We start from the raw sequence: 15,091 nt of genomic DNA on the forward strand, positions 1-15,091 counted from the left end.
AACAAACCACTGTTTGCACAAGATTCCTTGTGTGTGGAGTCAAGATTAATCTAAAGAGATCTCTTAATATCTTAGAGGGTTTTATATTAACCGTAACTGATTGTTAATGCAATATTGCAAAATAATTATTCTGATGTTTTAATTAAAAAAAAAAACGGGGCAAAACCCAACAGTTTGAATACTTGACATAGATGCAATTAAATTGTTTATCTCTCTGAGCTCTTGTGTGTAGAAATTTTAAGGCAAAAGAAAATACTCATGTCACATCAGTCTAATAATTTTCCTTGCACCTCTAGTGATTCCATACAATCCCTCAAGTCATGAGAGCTTGGACCATGTTGGTGAAGAAAAAGAGGTGAATTATCTTAACTATGCTGTGTTCAGAGATCTAAAAGCCTGTCTGTTTCTCAGTTTCAAGATTTTAGTAATTTGTCACAAACTGAAAACTGTTAATAGTCTGTCAATCACATTTGGGTTTCTTGCTCAGGTATATAAATGTCTGCCTTGCAAGCTGTTTTATTTTGAACCCTGAGCTGAGATGTGCTTTGATTTACCAAGTATTCCAAACTCCTCCAGTTTCATTTATTTCTTATCTGCCAAGTCTGCTCTGCCTCCATTCTCATCACATTCCTTTCCAGGGCAGTGCAGTTTTAAGAATAACAAGTATTAATTGAATTACTTGTTTATATTAATTTTGCTGCTCTATTTGAAATGCTAACTGTTGCAGTTGTTAAAATTGGCAAGTCTGCTTACTAATTTCAAAGTATCTTTATCGATAGGCAATGAGCATTAGAGAAAGTGGCAAGGCTTCCTCTAGTCTGGGTCTTCAGGATTTTGATTTGCTCCGAGTTATAGGAAGAGGCAGTTATGCTAAAGTCCTGCTTGTTCGATTGAAGAAAACTGAACGCATTTATGCAATGAAAGTGGTGAAGAAAGAGCTCGTCAATGATGATGAGGTAGGCGAGCTTTTTATCAATAAATCACGCAACTCTTCCAAAGGGCTTCAGTATCTACCACAAGGTGGGAGCCAGGCTTCTGGGTCTGCAATGCTAATTGGAAATTACACATGCAGTTTCTTATACATATTATACTACAGAAGGTTCACAAGACAGATAACTGATTTTTGAGGTCTTCATTGACAAACTGGTAGCTCACAGCTGCACTGCCTGTTCCTCATGGCCCCTGTCAGTGTCTTTTGTGATCAGTACTGTTTACAGTAGTGCACCTGCAGAATTCAACTTAAGCCTGGTTTGCTTCCTTATTTTGGAGCAGTATTCCATATTTCTCCTCTTATGTAGGCTTGCTGGGCTGAAAAAGAAATAGGTGGAATCTGGTTTTCTTATGCTCAGGTTTGGCTTTCTTGTCAAAAAGGAGAGCTCACAATGTTATTTGAATTGTTCTTTAAATCAGAACTCCATCTTAACAATTCGTTTGTAGCTTATACACCTCTTGTTGCTAAAGATTGCCCTTGTGTTTCTTCAGGCTACTCTGAAGAGACGCGAGTGACTGCGGTTTTCTATGCAAGAGCTTTAGTGTGTATTTCTCAGTCTGCTGTTGATTTCTTCTGTGTTTCTTGATGCTACTTTACATTTGTCTGCACCATTTTATCCTTTATAGATGTGCCTTTTTTTATTCCCAAATGTAGTTGCACAATGAAGCTGAATGTATGGGACACTCAAGACACGAAAAAAAAAAATAGGATGCTGAATTGTCTTACTTCACATTGGAGAACTATATAATATTTTCTTTCAAGTAAAATGAGGATGGCAAAACACTTTATCTTTCTGCTAATTGTCGTTTAATATTTGACTGAAGAAGTGCAACAATCCTTTTCTGAATGTCACTTTCCTTAAATAAATAGGATATTGATTGGGTTCAGACAGAGAAACACGTCTTTGAACAGGCTTCAAATCATCCCTTTCTTGTTGGACTACACTCTTGCTTCCAGACAGAAAGCAGGTAAAGATTATAACATTATAAGAAGATAGTTTTATTAAAAAAATATTTCATACTGTTAGTCACCTCAAAGGCCTGTTTAAAGCATTAAGTGTTAGGTAGGTGGTGAAGGTCAATGTACTGTAAATCACTGTAGCATTTTATGAGCTGAAGGCCATCTTCATCATCAAAGCTTTTCAGATTGTGATGATGCAAAAGAATGTAAAGTACTGGTAGGTATGATGGGAAGGATTCTGGACAAGAAGAGAGGTGCAGCTAGCAGAAAAAAAGGCTTCAGAAAATGAGGTAGAAAACAGAACCTAGAATGGGAAGGGAAAAAAGACACAAAAACAAAACCAAAAACGTTTATAGAAAGAAATCAGAAGCAGAAAAAATGAGGACATTGATCTCAAACTTGCATGGACTCTCTGAAGATGAGTCTCTCATCAAGACTCGGAAAATAGTACCTGAATTTTGAAAAGGAAAACAGAGCAAGAGATAAAGATTATTATTTTCCTGTTTACATATAGAAGAGATTGCAGTAGATTAATAAATTACAACATATACAGTAATAATATTCAGTATATATAAAATATAGTTATTGTATTTTTAAATAATTTCCTTGCTGTTTGAAAAGGTGACAAGCTAGTGGAAGGAAGTGAGAAGAAAGAGTATTTGTAATATACCACTAGCATTAACAGCAAAAAAAGGAGATGAAAGGGATCAGGAAGGAAAATGAGAAAGAAGAATTCTGGTTTGTGTATAGAAACTGACATGAATCTATTTAATAATGACAAGCAGTAACTGTAATGGATTAGGGATGCAGGAAGGATTACTTACTTTCCTTTAGCAATAAAGGAATTATCTAGAAAAATGTTGTGTACTTGTTTTTTAACTTTAGAAACCTATTCAAAGGGAGGGAAAATGGTGAAACCAGCCATGTTACCAGAGAGATGGGAGGAGTTGAATTGTCATTGTTCAATAACAGACCTATAGCATCTCAAATCTCTTTCAGCTTTGTATACAGTTATTTTTAACAAACTCTGGTGTGTTTCAGGTTATTCTTTGTTATAGAGTATGTAAATGGAGGTGATCTAATGTTTCATATGCAGAGACAGAGAAAACTGCCAGAGGAACATGCCAGGTATGTCTTAATTTCAAATTTCCCACATCAAAAACATTTGTTTTGTGTCACAGTGCAGAGATTATGATGATGAGCTAGCAAATCCTCTCCAGATGTTAAGGATTTAAGGAATGTGAAACTGCATCTTCACTTTAATGCTGCAAGCTACCATATTTTTGTTTCAAGGTGGAAATGTGATAGGTGTTGTTTGTATTAGCATTACCCTAGATTACTTCAGTCTGATTCTGACTTTTTTTCTCTAGAAAAACACTTTGGTGTAGTTGTTTTTTGTGGTGTTTTTGTTGTGTTTTTTGTTTTTAACTGTGTGATGTGTCAATGTGTTTCTCCTACAACAACCACTACCAGCTGTCCAGGCAAATGCTGAGTGCTTGCTGCATATGCTACATCTCAGATGGTGAGATGAAAGGGATTATTTCAGTAGACATTAATATTAATTAAAAATAATCTTGAAGTGACTGTGGATAGAAATGTTTGTGTGATTATAAACAATTTATCAATTTTTCTGGTGAAAAATAATAGAATACATGGAACTATATCTGGAAAAGTATCATACTACCAAGACTGTGTTATTGTGGTTTGGATTTTGATTACTTGAGTAATCAATATCTCTTTCTGCACTAGGTTTTATTCTGCTGAAATCAGTCTAGCGTTGAACTATTTACATGAACGAGGGATAATCTACAGAGATTTAAAACTGGATAATGTGCTACTAGATTCTGAAGGGCATATTAAACTCACAGATTATGGCATGTGCAAGGTAAGATCTAGTTTCTTGCTAAACAGTAAAATCAACAATTAAGAAATTTAATAAATTAAAAGATGCAGAGACTTGAAAATGTGGAGTATCAAGTTATTAATTTATATACAGTGTGGATAGGCTGCATACTTACTTCACTTGTATGAATGGATGGAAAGAAAACGAAATGCCAAAATGCACAGACAATGTATATTGTTTGTTATATTGTTTATGTATTTATAAAGCTGCTGTGTCAACTTGACTGGGCTGAAGCAGTCAGGATAGCTTGATTTCAAAAAGAACAAGAGGTTGAAATGTATCAGGCACAGTGGTTCCCATTTGGATTCTGTGACACTTCCTATTTTCTCTAGAAAAACTTTGTTGCTACAAAGACACTGGAGCACAAGTTTGACTTTGCCATGGAATTGCCATTATGCTGATCTCTTAGAACTATTTAAAATGTTATTATTTTGGCTAAGCAACTGGAAAGCATAAAATAACACAGGTTGGAAAGGACCTTAGGAAGCCTAATCTACCCTCCTGTTCAAAGCAGGGTAAGCTGTAAGATCAGGCCAGGTTATTAAGGACTTTACTTGGTTTGGTTCCTCAGAAATTCCATAGTTGAAGACTGAACAAATTCTTTGAGTAACCTACCCCAAAAGCTGCATCCCATGCTCTTCTCTGAAAAGCTTGTATCTGTCCATTGCAACTCCCCAGTCACATAAGCTGTTCCACTGTCCCTCAGTGTATTCAGGACACTTGACTCAAAATTCAGTTCTTTGCAGAGGCGGGAGTGTGGGATCTTTGGCTAACTGTCAAGTATTTTCTTTCTCTCTTTTCTTAAAGGAGGGCCTGAGGCCTGGTGACACAACAAGCACGTTCTGTGGGACTCCAAATTATATTGCACCTGAAATTCTCCGGGGAGAGGATTATGGTAAATTGAATTTTTCACTGCTGCCATATAGCGTTCACCTTGTCTGTTACTTCTTACTCAAGTTGTTTAGCAGTAGAAAGTATAAATCTCCCTTAGACATGTAATAAATCTTAATTCAACATCCTGTCTGAAAAAGTAAATCAAGCTTTCAAAAGAAGGGCAGAAAACATCAGTCTGACAAAGTGAGATACCTTGCCTTCCTAATTATAAATTCTTTCTATTGGTCTAGCAGAAAAGCTTGAGTCTCCCAAATTTATTATTGTTTCTAAATATTTTAGATATTACTAATTATATACTTGCAGTCTTGAATTGTGTTCAGTTTGAGAGTTTTACATTTGGCAGCAATGATAGCGGTAGATATAAATGCATTGCAAAGGGCCTAGGTAGTAGACATCCTTTTCACAAAGTTTTAAAGATGAAATTGTCTATGCAATTGCTTTTTCAGGAAGTCCACAAGGTTCCTGAAGCAAGAGACCTAAGAGAGTATAGAATGCTTGCTGTGTAGGTTTCCTATTACTTATCCATTCCTCCTAAGCTTCCAATACTGTGCCAAGCAGATATTTGATCTGTTTTCTTCCCTTACAATTGTGAGAAGTTCTACAGTTAGTTCCTATTTAACAAAAAAGAAAAAGTCTACCACTTTATTTTAATTGGATGTCTCTTTCAGACTGTCTTTGTGTCTTCCTTCCTTATCACAAACTTCCTAGGCCAACCAGACTGTATCAGTCCCACCCTAGCTACTGGAATTTTTTTCTTGAGCAGTGAATAGTAGAATAGATATGTTCAGGTCCATAAATGACTGTCTTGTTGCTATTAAGAATCATATATTTCCTTCTTGTCCTTATCCCTCACCCTGGATAACGCACCGTTGGTTGGTAATTACTAGGTTTAAATATTACCTAAACCTTTGCTAAGGTCCTAACACCAACCTTTAAACTTTTTGGTTTTTGTTTTTCTTTGTACAGCATTCCCTTTTTTTGTGCACATAATGAACCAAGTGATGTCTAGTGCAGTTGGTACCTCCCCTTTATTCAGATAATCAGGAAGACTGGCAGTACTCAATTTTTTTAATTAATTATTTCTTCTCAAAACATCTGTCTTTATCCCCAAAAGTGTTGGTATTTTTGCTCCAAAATATCTGCAGTGGTGTTTTCTCCTGTGAATTCTAGGCTTCAGTGTAGACTGGTGGGCACTTGGTGTACTTATGTTTGAAATGATGGCGGGCCGGTCACCATTTGATATTGTTGGGAGTTCTGACAATCCTGATCAGAACACAGAAGATTATCTTTTCCAAGGTATGTACCATGAGTGCCTTGTTTTTACTTACCTTTAATCTGACTTTACAGATACAAAGGCTGATATGAACCATTTTTTCTTGCAGTAATCTTGGAAAAACAGATCCGAATTCCCCGATCCCTTTCTGTTAAAGCAGCAGGTGTTCTAAAGAGTTTCCTCAATAAGGTAAGAGCTAAAGGGGATTATTTAAGACTTCTCAAGAGCAGTTTTTGTTTGTTTTTTAAACCTGTTCACTAACTGATGTGTGACAAACAGTACTCATGCCTATTTCAAACAGTAAATTGGAACAGTTTCCAAAATAAGCAATTCTAACTTAGTTCTTCAGTGTCCCTTCTAACTCCATTGTTTCATTTCTCACGGAATCTGTGACATTTGTATTTCAATTGTTTGTAAGCCATGGCACCCATTTAGAAATATTTTCTTCCTTGCACAGGATCCAAAGGAACGTTTAGGCTGCCATCCTCAAACAGGATTTGCAGATATCCAGGGGCATCCGTTCTTTCGCAATGTTGATTGGGATCTGGTATGTGAATGCTCACTGCCTTGGCTTATTCTCTTTGCATACAGTGATGGCTTAACAACTGCTTTTGAGCATGAAAGATGATGTAAAAACTTCAAAAACCTTGAACTCTTAACCGTAATGACAATACAGAATCTCTTTGCCCTTTTATACAAAGTACAGTAGATTAATAGAACGATTGTAGCAAGTATACAAAATAAACTGAAGGGTAATTTCCAGCTTTGTTTAAAAATAATTCAATAGGTCGTAACTCATTCATGGTGTCACTAAGTACATTTATTCTTAGATGGAGCAAAAGCAAGTGGTGCCTCCATTTAAACCCAATATATCTGGAGAATTTGGTCTGGATAATTTTGATTCCCAATTCACCAATGAACCTGTGCAGCTCACTCCAGACGATGAGTAAGTAATGCAGAATTTAAGAAGTTCTGATAAGTCAGTGGAATTGTAAAGCTTCATTTAATAGCTGTAGTTGTAGTACATAGAGTATAGGTAAAGTAGGAAATAACACTTTCTTGTGTTAGTTTGGAGAAAATTTGTGTGTCCTCATGGTAGACTTGGTATGCCTGGATTAAGTATTATACTCTGGCATGATGTAAAAATTAACAGTGGGAAAGTTGCAATAAAGAATCATAGTTCAGGGAAAGGTGAATAAGTGTTATTTTACAAGTTTCAGAGGTATCATCTGCAAGAAATGAATGTGTGAAGGAAAAAGACTTGTTTTATCAAGTGGTTTATTTTTGCCTTACTTTATATTTCTAGAATGTTGTGTTTAGCTTGAATTTATCTTGTGTGTTCTGAACAAGAGAAGATGCTTTGTTTAGCTTGTTTGCAAAATGCATGATAATGCATTTGATTTTTGGTAGTGGATTTGTGGTTCCTTGCTCCTGAGAGGCCCTGATTCGGGATGGGGAGGGAAGGGCCCTTCTAGTTTGACTTAGCCACCGCTGTTCACATTTTAGGAATTTTTTTGGGGGGTTGTATAATGCTCATGTAGTATGTAAATACAAACAGTGAATATTAAATGTTACCTGTGTACCTTAGTTAGGTCTGAGATCCAAGTTCCTTCTTTATCCCTTTGTAAAAGCATAATGTACAAATAAAGTTTAGAAAAGTTGCTGATGCAGGTGCAATTGATTAAAAAAAAAAGTGGTAAATGCAATCCATTGTACAAGTCTAAATTTTAAGACAAGCTGTCAGTTAATGTTGTTATCTTTTCAGTTTTGCTGAACTGATGACTGTTTTTTTAAATCTTAATAGTGATATAGTGAAGAAGATTGACCAGTCTGAATTTGAAGGCTTTGAATACATAAATCCTCTTTTGATGTCAGCTGAGGAATGTGTCTGAATTCTCCATTTCTGGACAGTGCCAATTGTTACTCTGTTTCTGCACGGATAAACATCTCTTCATTTGGATGCACTTGCATAAAATGAGCAACTGATACGTGTTGCCCTTGCCACCTAGTGCGAATTACTCAACTAATTTTCTGTTTGTGTTAATTGTCATCCAGGACTGTTGTTATGCTGAACCTTTTGCTGCCAGATTTAAAACGTTAAACTTTCCAACAGTTTTGCCAAACTTTAATTTTAATATAGAAGTTGGTCTGCGGGGCTCCTGACTGAACAAGGGGGTCTTGCTGTATAACTTGCCTGTACAGCATTCTGATAAAGGAAAGTTCTCTTATTTCTTTAAGAATAGAAGTTGCAGTAGGGGATGTAACAAAATATAATTAAAGGACTTGTATTTTTCCAGCAAGACAAGTAAGACCTTATGACTTCTGTAGTTGTAAATCTCTTCTCTCTAAACATCTGGTTTGTCTCTCTTCCTAGACTTAGAGCTATGTTATTGCCCTCCAGATTGACGTGACAGCACGGAGAGCAGATTTTGAAACCAAATAGGGCAAGAGTGGCTGCTTTCACAGGGAATATTGATCTTGTCCTAAAAGAGATTATTAACTTAAGATTAGAATCAGTAGATTTTGCTAAAAAATGATACACTAGGAATTGTAGGCTGATCCATAGAGTGCCTTTCTGAGGCTGCCCCTTGCAGTGAGGGTTCTACACGGTATAAGGTGTCAGTCTAAATAAATGGAATTCAATTAATACTTTAAAAAGTGTAAATCTGTAGAGTGTAATTTAGCAGCAATGGGTGGCTAATGTTGATGGATACAGAACCTCGTACTATTATTTATTGCTTTTATACTTATGTCTTAACTGTATCAGAACTGCATATGTTACAGCTATGGCCTACATAAGGGCATTTTTTTCTTTTTTTTTTTTTCCTGTTTTTTTTTAATCTTATTGCCATGCTGTTGAAAGTGTATTCCACTTTGGCAGTGGAAAAAGCACACGTAGAAAAAAATAGGTGCTATTCACAATGACTCCCTTAACTTCTCCACTTAGAGATGATGATTTGTAATCACAGTCAGACCTTAAATGTTTGTAGTAGACTGAAAGTTAATAGTAAAAATATTGGAATAGATCGAGAAAACAGTTCAAACTAGGACTTCTGGGAGGTGTGATTCTTACATTTCATGTTAGTATACAGTGTAATACACAGCACAGATAATTCTCTTTTTTTTTTAATGCTTAAGGAATAGTTTTGAATGTCTTGGGCTGAGAAATGCCAAACGTACCACTTTTTTATTTTAGGGAAAAGGGATTAAAAGACATTGAAGAAAACAAAAGTGTTAAATAAGAGCTGTAAGGCAAGCTAAGTGTTTCTGAAAGCATGTCTAAGCATCTGCAAGCACAAGATAGAAAACCTTATCTGAAGCTTTTAATAAAAATTCTGCTTGGTCAGTGTCTGTCCTTGAAAATCCTCGTCTGGCGACACTGTAAATTCATAGCACAAAACTTCCAGTGTTTGCTTTTCACTTACATGTTATTTTCAAGGAGAGAGATTGCACAAACATGCAGTACTGTCATGGTCTGGGATTTAATTCCTTTTTTTTTTTTTTTAATGCAACATGAATAGGAAACTCTGAAGTACTGAGCTGAATTTTCAAAACTGGGAAGTTATTAGAGGGGCCTCAGTTTAGGAAACATTTGAACCTTCACAGTGTTAAAAAACAGGTTCTCTTAAATTCAAGTTGTATAAAATCTAAGAGTGAACCTATTTTTGAAGAGCAGCTAATAACTTCAGCATGTTTAGTTTGTGTCAAGTGAACTGCTTACATGCAGTTTGAAACGTGATTAATTGTTAAGTCTTTGACTTAAACACCCGCATGATTAGTTTAGACATCAGGACTTCATTGATATTAAACTTGGAAGTTACTTAAACAATCAATAAAAGCCTTGTCTCTACAGTGACTTAATTTCATATGGGGTATTAAGCAAAATGGCTTTATGTAAGGAAGGGCATTTCTGCTGTTCATCTCAGAAGAGTAATGGGGTAAAACACTGTCTTTTGTGCTTAAAGCAATTTTTTTAATATAGATAATGTCACAGAAAAGATACTTTTTCTATTTACGTATCTAACCATTAAGAATGTTGCTAAGTGACAAACATCTTAAATGACTGTAAATCTATTTTTAAACTTTCATTTTCTCCAAAGTGCCATGATATTAACAGTTATTTTTCTTTGTGTCATAAATATTCAGAAGGGACATTGGGTGTACAGTCCAGTGCAGTAGGCTTTGTCTTCTGGAGAATATGTCTGCATCAGAAGCATGATGTGTTTATGTGGAGTAACCTCCTTTGGGTGTACGAGTTGGATTCTTATGGGTGCTCTGCTAGTTAATATTGTCACTACTATTTTCCTGTTTCATATGGAATATGGTCTTGAACGTTGTTGTGTAATCATTCCCTTTATTTGTGCACAATTTTTACTTTAAATAAAACATTTCTATTATGCCTGTGTGTGTTAACTTCTAAAACACTGTGAAATGCTGGACTTTGCTTGGGATTGTCATCTGAGCCTTAACTATCCAGGCCTCACAGTAGTGTTGTTCTAATCTTATTTCTTCTAGAAGATCACACTGCAATAGACTATAGCAACCTAAGGAATACCTCCTTCAGCCTGTGTTTCCTAAACAAATGTTAGAATGTGAGTCCCTCTCCAGCGTGCTTCATGGGCCTTGCATTCACCGTGCCCTACAGAGAAAAAGCATCTGTGCAGACTCTTTCATCACACCACCAGTGATGAAACGAAAGTAAGTAGTGAGGCTTCAGTCAGCTGCGCAGACACAAAACACTTCAAGTAAAATATAAAATGCAATTCTAGCTTGCTTGACCAGGGACCTTTTTCAGCTGGAACTTCGAAGATGTCGTGTCAGGTGCCAGCGCTGGGCATTTGGAGTTCAGAGCAACCCTCTCATCCACTGCACTTACTTTTGCGTGATTCCTTTCTTTGTTTCTTCAACTCCTCCCCTGCCTTCTCTCAGATTTCTGACACAGAGGGCAAGGGCGCTTACCTCATACCCTGCTACAGATGTAGTATTTTAATATATCTGTATTTCACTGTCTGCGTATTTGTATTTTAAAAGAGATTTCCTCTTGCGATCTGGCTCGTTATTATATGTAGCACAGTCCCAGGCAAATGCTACAGATGGTTGCATATCTGAAATGCTTAACCTCCCCCCACACACACTTCTTGTTTCTGTTCAGTTTGGTGGCCAACTGCTCTCGGCTCAGTCTGAGCAATTGTTTATGTTAAGACACTCTATAAAAGAAATTAATAGCTTGTATAATCTATATGTACTTGATAGCTGCTAAGCACGCATCCTCACTTCATGATGGACAGTGTAAGCAGTTTTAGCAAGAAAGGGATTTGAAATTGCCTATAGTTGAATGACGTCTTCCTGGGAAGAGGGCTTGGGGCACTGGGCCCCCTTTCAGAAAAAGATAATTTTACCGTATCTTGGATTTTCTTGAGAAAAGTTCAGTTATTTTTTTTTTGGGGGGGGGTTAAGACTTTTTCCTGCTGCTAGTAAACAGATCTTAACTTCGTACTTGAAATGTGTGATCTTAACATTATGTATTTTATCACCAGTGATTAAAGTCAGAGAAGCACCGGCCTCCTGGATGTTTGGTGTTTGTAGGAGGTGGGCTTTTGCACACATAAATAGATCCAGAAATCTGTTGCGTCCGCATTTGACTTCTGAGCTTGATCAAACTGTCTCGGCTTATATCCCTTTTACATTGGATGGTGAAGCATTGAGCTGAACAGCTGAATTTTGACTGTGATTTCAGATGTAGAAACAGTCATAGCTCAGGTTCAATAGCTGTTGTGTTTTGTACAGAACTGTTTGCAAAGTCACTTGTCCTGTAAGATGTGGTTCTTGCTAAAATCTGTCAACTTTTTGTGCTTTACTCGATTACTTATCTTACCGTATTTCTAATACGGTATCTCGTCTTGTGTTACTTAATCTGTCATAGGTGGTTTCACAGGAGTGAAAAATCACCACTAAAGTGATTTTTTTTTTTCTTCTTAAAATGCACAAACTAATTTCTTCAGAGAAGAAAATGCACAGTTTTTGTTCTCTGTTCAGTATTAAATTGTGCTTTAGAGACTGTACATGGAAACACTTTAAAAAAAGAAAATAAGTCTTCTGTAGGAACCCCCTTGTTCATAAATATGCAACTTGAATCTTATTCTCAAAACTGTGACAAAGTTCTTTACACGCTTAGCAGTTTGACAAACAACTTAATATCTGTTAACCAGCTCAACTGGAATATAATTTTATTTTGTTTTAATATGGTATTTGGCACTTTATATGCAGTACCTTAAAGAATTTATTTTTATTTGCACTTAGAAATGCAGATCAGTTGGTGTTACTTGCCCCCTTTCCTGGTGTGTGAATAGAAGAAGTATCAGCCCCAGTGACTGTCAAAGCCCTGCAAAGAATTCAAAGGGACATGTGTGTGGGGAGGATGGGACTTACTCTTTTTTTTTTTTTAAGCACCATTTTTTAGCTTCATTATATTTTTGTAGATCTGTATTTCTGAGTGTGTCCTGCTTGATATTATTTTAGATATATGTATATAAAAATCGCACATCCTAGGGAGCTGCTTGGTTTCCCATATATTATTATATATCCCTCATTTTTTATTTTAACTGAAAATGAAATTTTCATAGTCACTGTTTAATTGTAAAGTAAAAAAAATATTTAGAAAATATTTTTTTTTTTTCCTTAGAGCTGACTTAAAATGGTAAAGACAACAATTCTGTACAGGCTGCCTCAGTGTTAAGGTGTTGAAACCAAGCAGTGAGGGTGCTATTTGTGAACTGTGTTTTAAGACAACCTTAAATGTTAATTTTGTGACCTTCAGCACCTCTTGAAAGTTCAGAGGAGTTAATAAAAGTGAAATTCCTTCTATGCTCTCTGTGCTGGTTTGACTGAAAACAAGTTAATTTTCTTTATGCAGTTAGAAACTTTTCTTGTCACAGCTAGTGCAGTCATTGTTTGAATTAAGTGTGAGAACAAGCAGATAACACCCTGGGACAGAATTAATGTTTTCATTCAAGTGACTTTCCAGTGGTGTTGAGTTGTAACAAAGAGAATGTAAGAATTCGCTGTTATCTTAGTTGTTCTGGAGCCAAGGTCTTTCTGGGTGCTGTGTCTGCAGGTGTGAGGCAGCTGGGAACCTGTTCTGGTTCTGCTCCATTTTGGTGGAGTTCCGTTCAGGAGTGGTTTTAGTTCGGCCTTTTGCCACCCTGACATTTTGCGCTTGGCCTCTGGGCCTTTCTGCCTTTTTCTCTCTCTGCCTGGGATCGGCTGTTCAGGACCAGGGTGATCTCTCTCTGCCCAGGACTGGCTGCTTGGCACAGACGGAGTTCATGAGGAATTGCATTGAGTATCTTTTATTCTATTTTCCATTTTATATATGTTAGTAGTATGTTATTTTATTAACCTGTTTTTATTGGAATCCACAAATTTCTCCATGCCCTTTTGATTCACTCTCCTATTTGGGGCAGGGGTGAGCGAGCAGCTATCATGGTTTTGATTGCTGGCTGTGGTTAAACCATGACACTCTTAGTGCAATTTATTACATCTTGCATATGTCTGTAACTTGGGTTTTAGCTGCACAATCTCCTTGGAATTGGTTTTCAGAGTCTGCAAGAGAAGTTGTAGGCAGAGTTAACATCTTTTTTTAGAAAATCCTCTACCTACAAACTATGTCTTACATTGCCTAATTATTGTAGCTCTATAGCAACACCATCATTACTGCACAATAGTTACCAGAATTTGCAACCTGAAATGGAAAATGTGCAGAACTTTTAAAACTCCAAGTTAAGAAACGACAGTGAATTCTTAAGCTTCCATGACATCAATAGGTCTAATAAAAGATGCAGTATCTACCTACATATGTTGCACTGGTCCATGTCTTGCAAGATCAGCTGCAAAAGCTCATAGGTTCAGAAATCTGTTTTTATTCTATGTTGTGGCTTTTAAGCAAGTCTCACATCTGTTTAATAGGTAAGCATAGTGTTAGTATTCTTCACAAACATGTTTATTTTTCTGTAAAGTATTTGTTGTCCTACCCTCAAACATTTAAATTAATCAGAATTTAAAGAGACAATTGAGATCAAACACAAATGCACTTTTGCACGTTCTCCATCACTTCCCTTAGCCTCCCTGCACAAAAGCACTTCACATTTTTGTATAAGGTCAGTGATTGTACTCTGGCAACTGCTTGGTCTTGTGTTGTTTGCTTAACTATAAATGGAGGAAAAATGCCAATATTTATAAAATGCTTTTGCAGAGTCATTTCATGAAGCAATCCTGTTTTCTGTCTGAGGCTGGAAATTATGCAGAAGCATTTGATGAAGTAGCCAGAATGAGACGATGCTTGCACAATCATGTGTAATTGTTTTGCTGCAGACTAAAGAATAGCATTTATGAAAAGCACTGAGGTACTACACATTGCTGCACAATGCTGGAATTCATTTAAACATGTTTAAAACACGTCCCTGCTTTGAAAAGTCCAGACAACAAGCCTAGATGTAAAACTGCATATTGAGGTGGAATGGCCAGTGTTTATTAACCACTGTGTGCTGCTAAATTAGATGAAATGCTGTTGGATGCAAAGATGAGCCAAGAGTAGGTTTATGGTCCAACATCTATTAAATTTCCTTAAATACACAAATCCTCTTTGTGGTGAATCTCAAGTGGAAAGTACAGACGTGTAAGTCCTGACCATCCTTCAGTTCATGAAACTCAAATAATATGTAGAGCCTGATGTGTTTATATGTTTCAGCTGTGATTCTGCTGCTATGGAGGAGTTACAGGGATTAAATCTGGCAAAAGGAGACAGAAAGTAGCAGGTTAAACATAAGTAAGGAAAAATGCCCTTCCCATAATGATGGTAGTTATTATGATAAATGCTCCCTGAGGAAAGACAGAGTCAATCTTTAGTGATCCCCAGACAAAATGAAGGCTCCTTTCTGGTACCACTTTGTAGGAAATGCTTCTGCCTGAGTGCTACAATATGGCAACAATAAAACAACGATCCTTGTTACAACACTTTCCACTGAATATAAAAATTGAGGTCATGCTTTATTTCAGTTTTACAATTCCTTTG

General features: G+C 36.5%; 1 protein-coding gene across 3 annotated transcripts in view; it reads left to right on the forward strand.

Moving 5' to 3' along the window:
• The window catches only part of PRKCI (protein kinase C iota), a 30,783-nt gene extending 20,365 nt beyond the window's left edge, over positions 1-10,418 (forward strand). For all 3 annotated transcript variants that reach the window (XM_065844471.2, XM_065844468.2, XM_065844470.2), the window contains 11 exons: positions 297-355; positions 780-956; positions 1,862-1,959; positions 2,993-3,079; positions 3,701-3,836; positions 4,662-4,749; positions 5,919-6,044; positions 6,131-6,210; positions 6,479-6,568; positions 6,852-6,967; positions 7,826-10,418. In XM_065844471.2, coding sequence (XP_065700543.1) covers positions 297-355; positions 780-956; positions 1,862-1,959; positions 2,993-3,079; positions 3,701-3,836; positions 4,662-4,749; positions 5,919-6,044; positions 6,131-6,210; positions 6,479-6,568; positions 6,852-6,967; positions 7,826-7,913 — 1,145 coding nt within the window. In that variant the 3' untranslated portion in view covers positions 7,914-10,418. The remainder of the gene's footprint in view (positions 1-296; positions 356-779; positions 957-1,861; positions 1,960-2,992; positions 3,080-3,700; positions 3,837-4,661; positions 4,750-5,918; positions 6,045-6,130; positions 6,211-6,478; positions 6,569-6,851; positions 6,968-7,825) is intronic.
• The last annotated feature ends 4,673 nt before the right edge of the window (positions 10,419-15,091 follow it).

This window comes from Patagioenas fasciata, chromosome 9 (assembly GCF_037038585.1).
Source record: "Patagioenas fasciata isolate bPatFas1 chromosome 9, bPatFas1.hap1, whole genome shotgun sequence".
NCBI lineage: Eukaryota > Metazoa > Chordata > Aves > Columbiformes > Columbidae > Patagioenas > Patagioenas fasciata.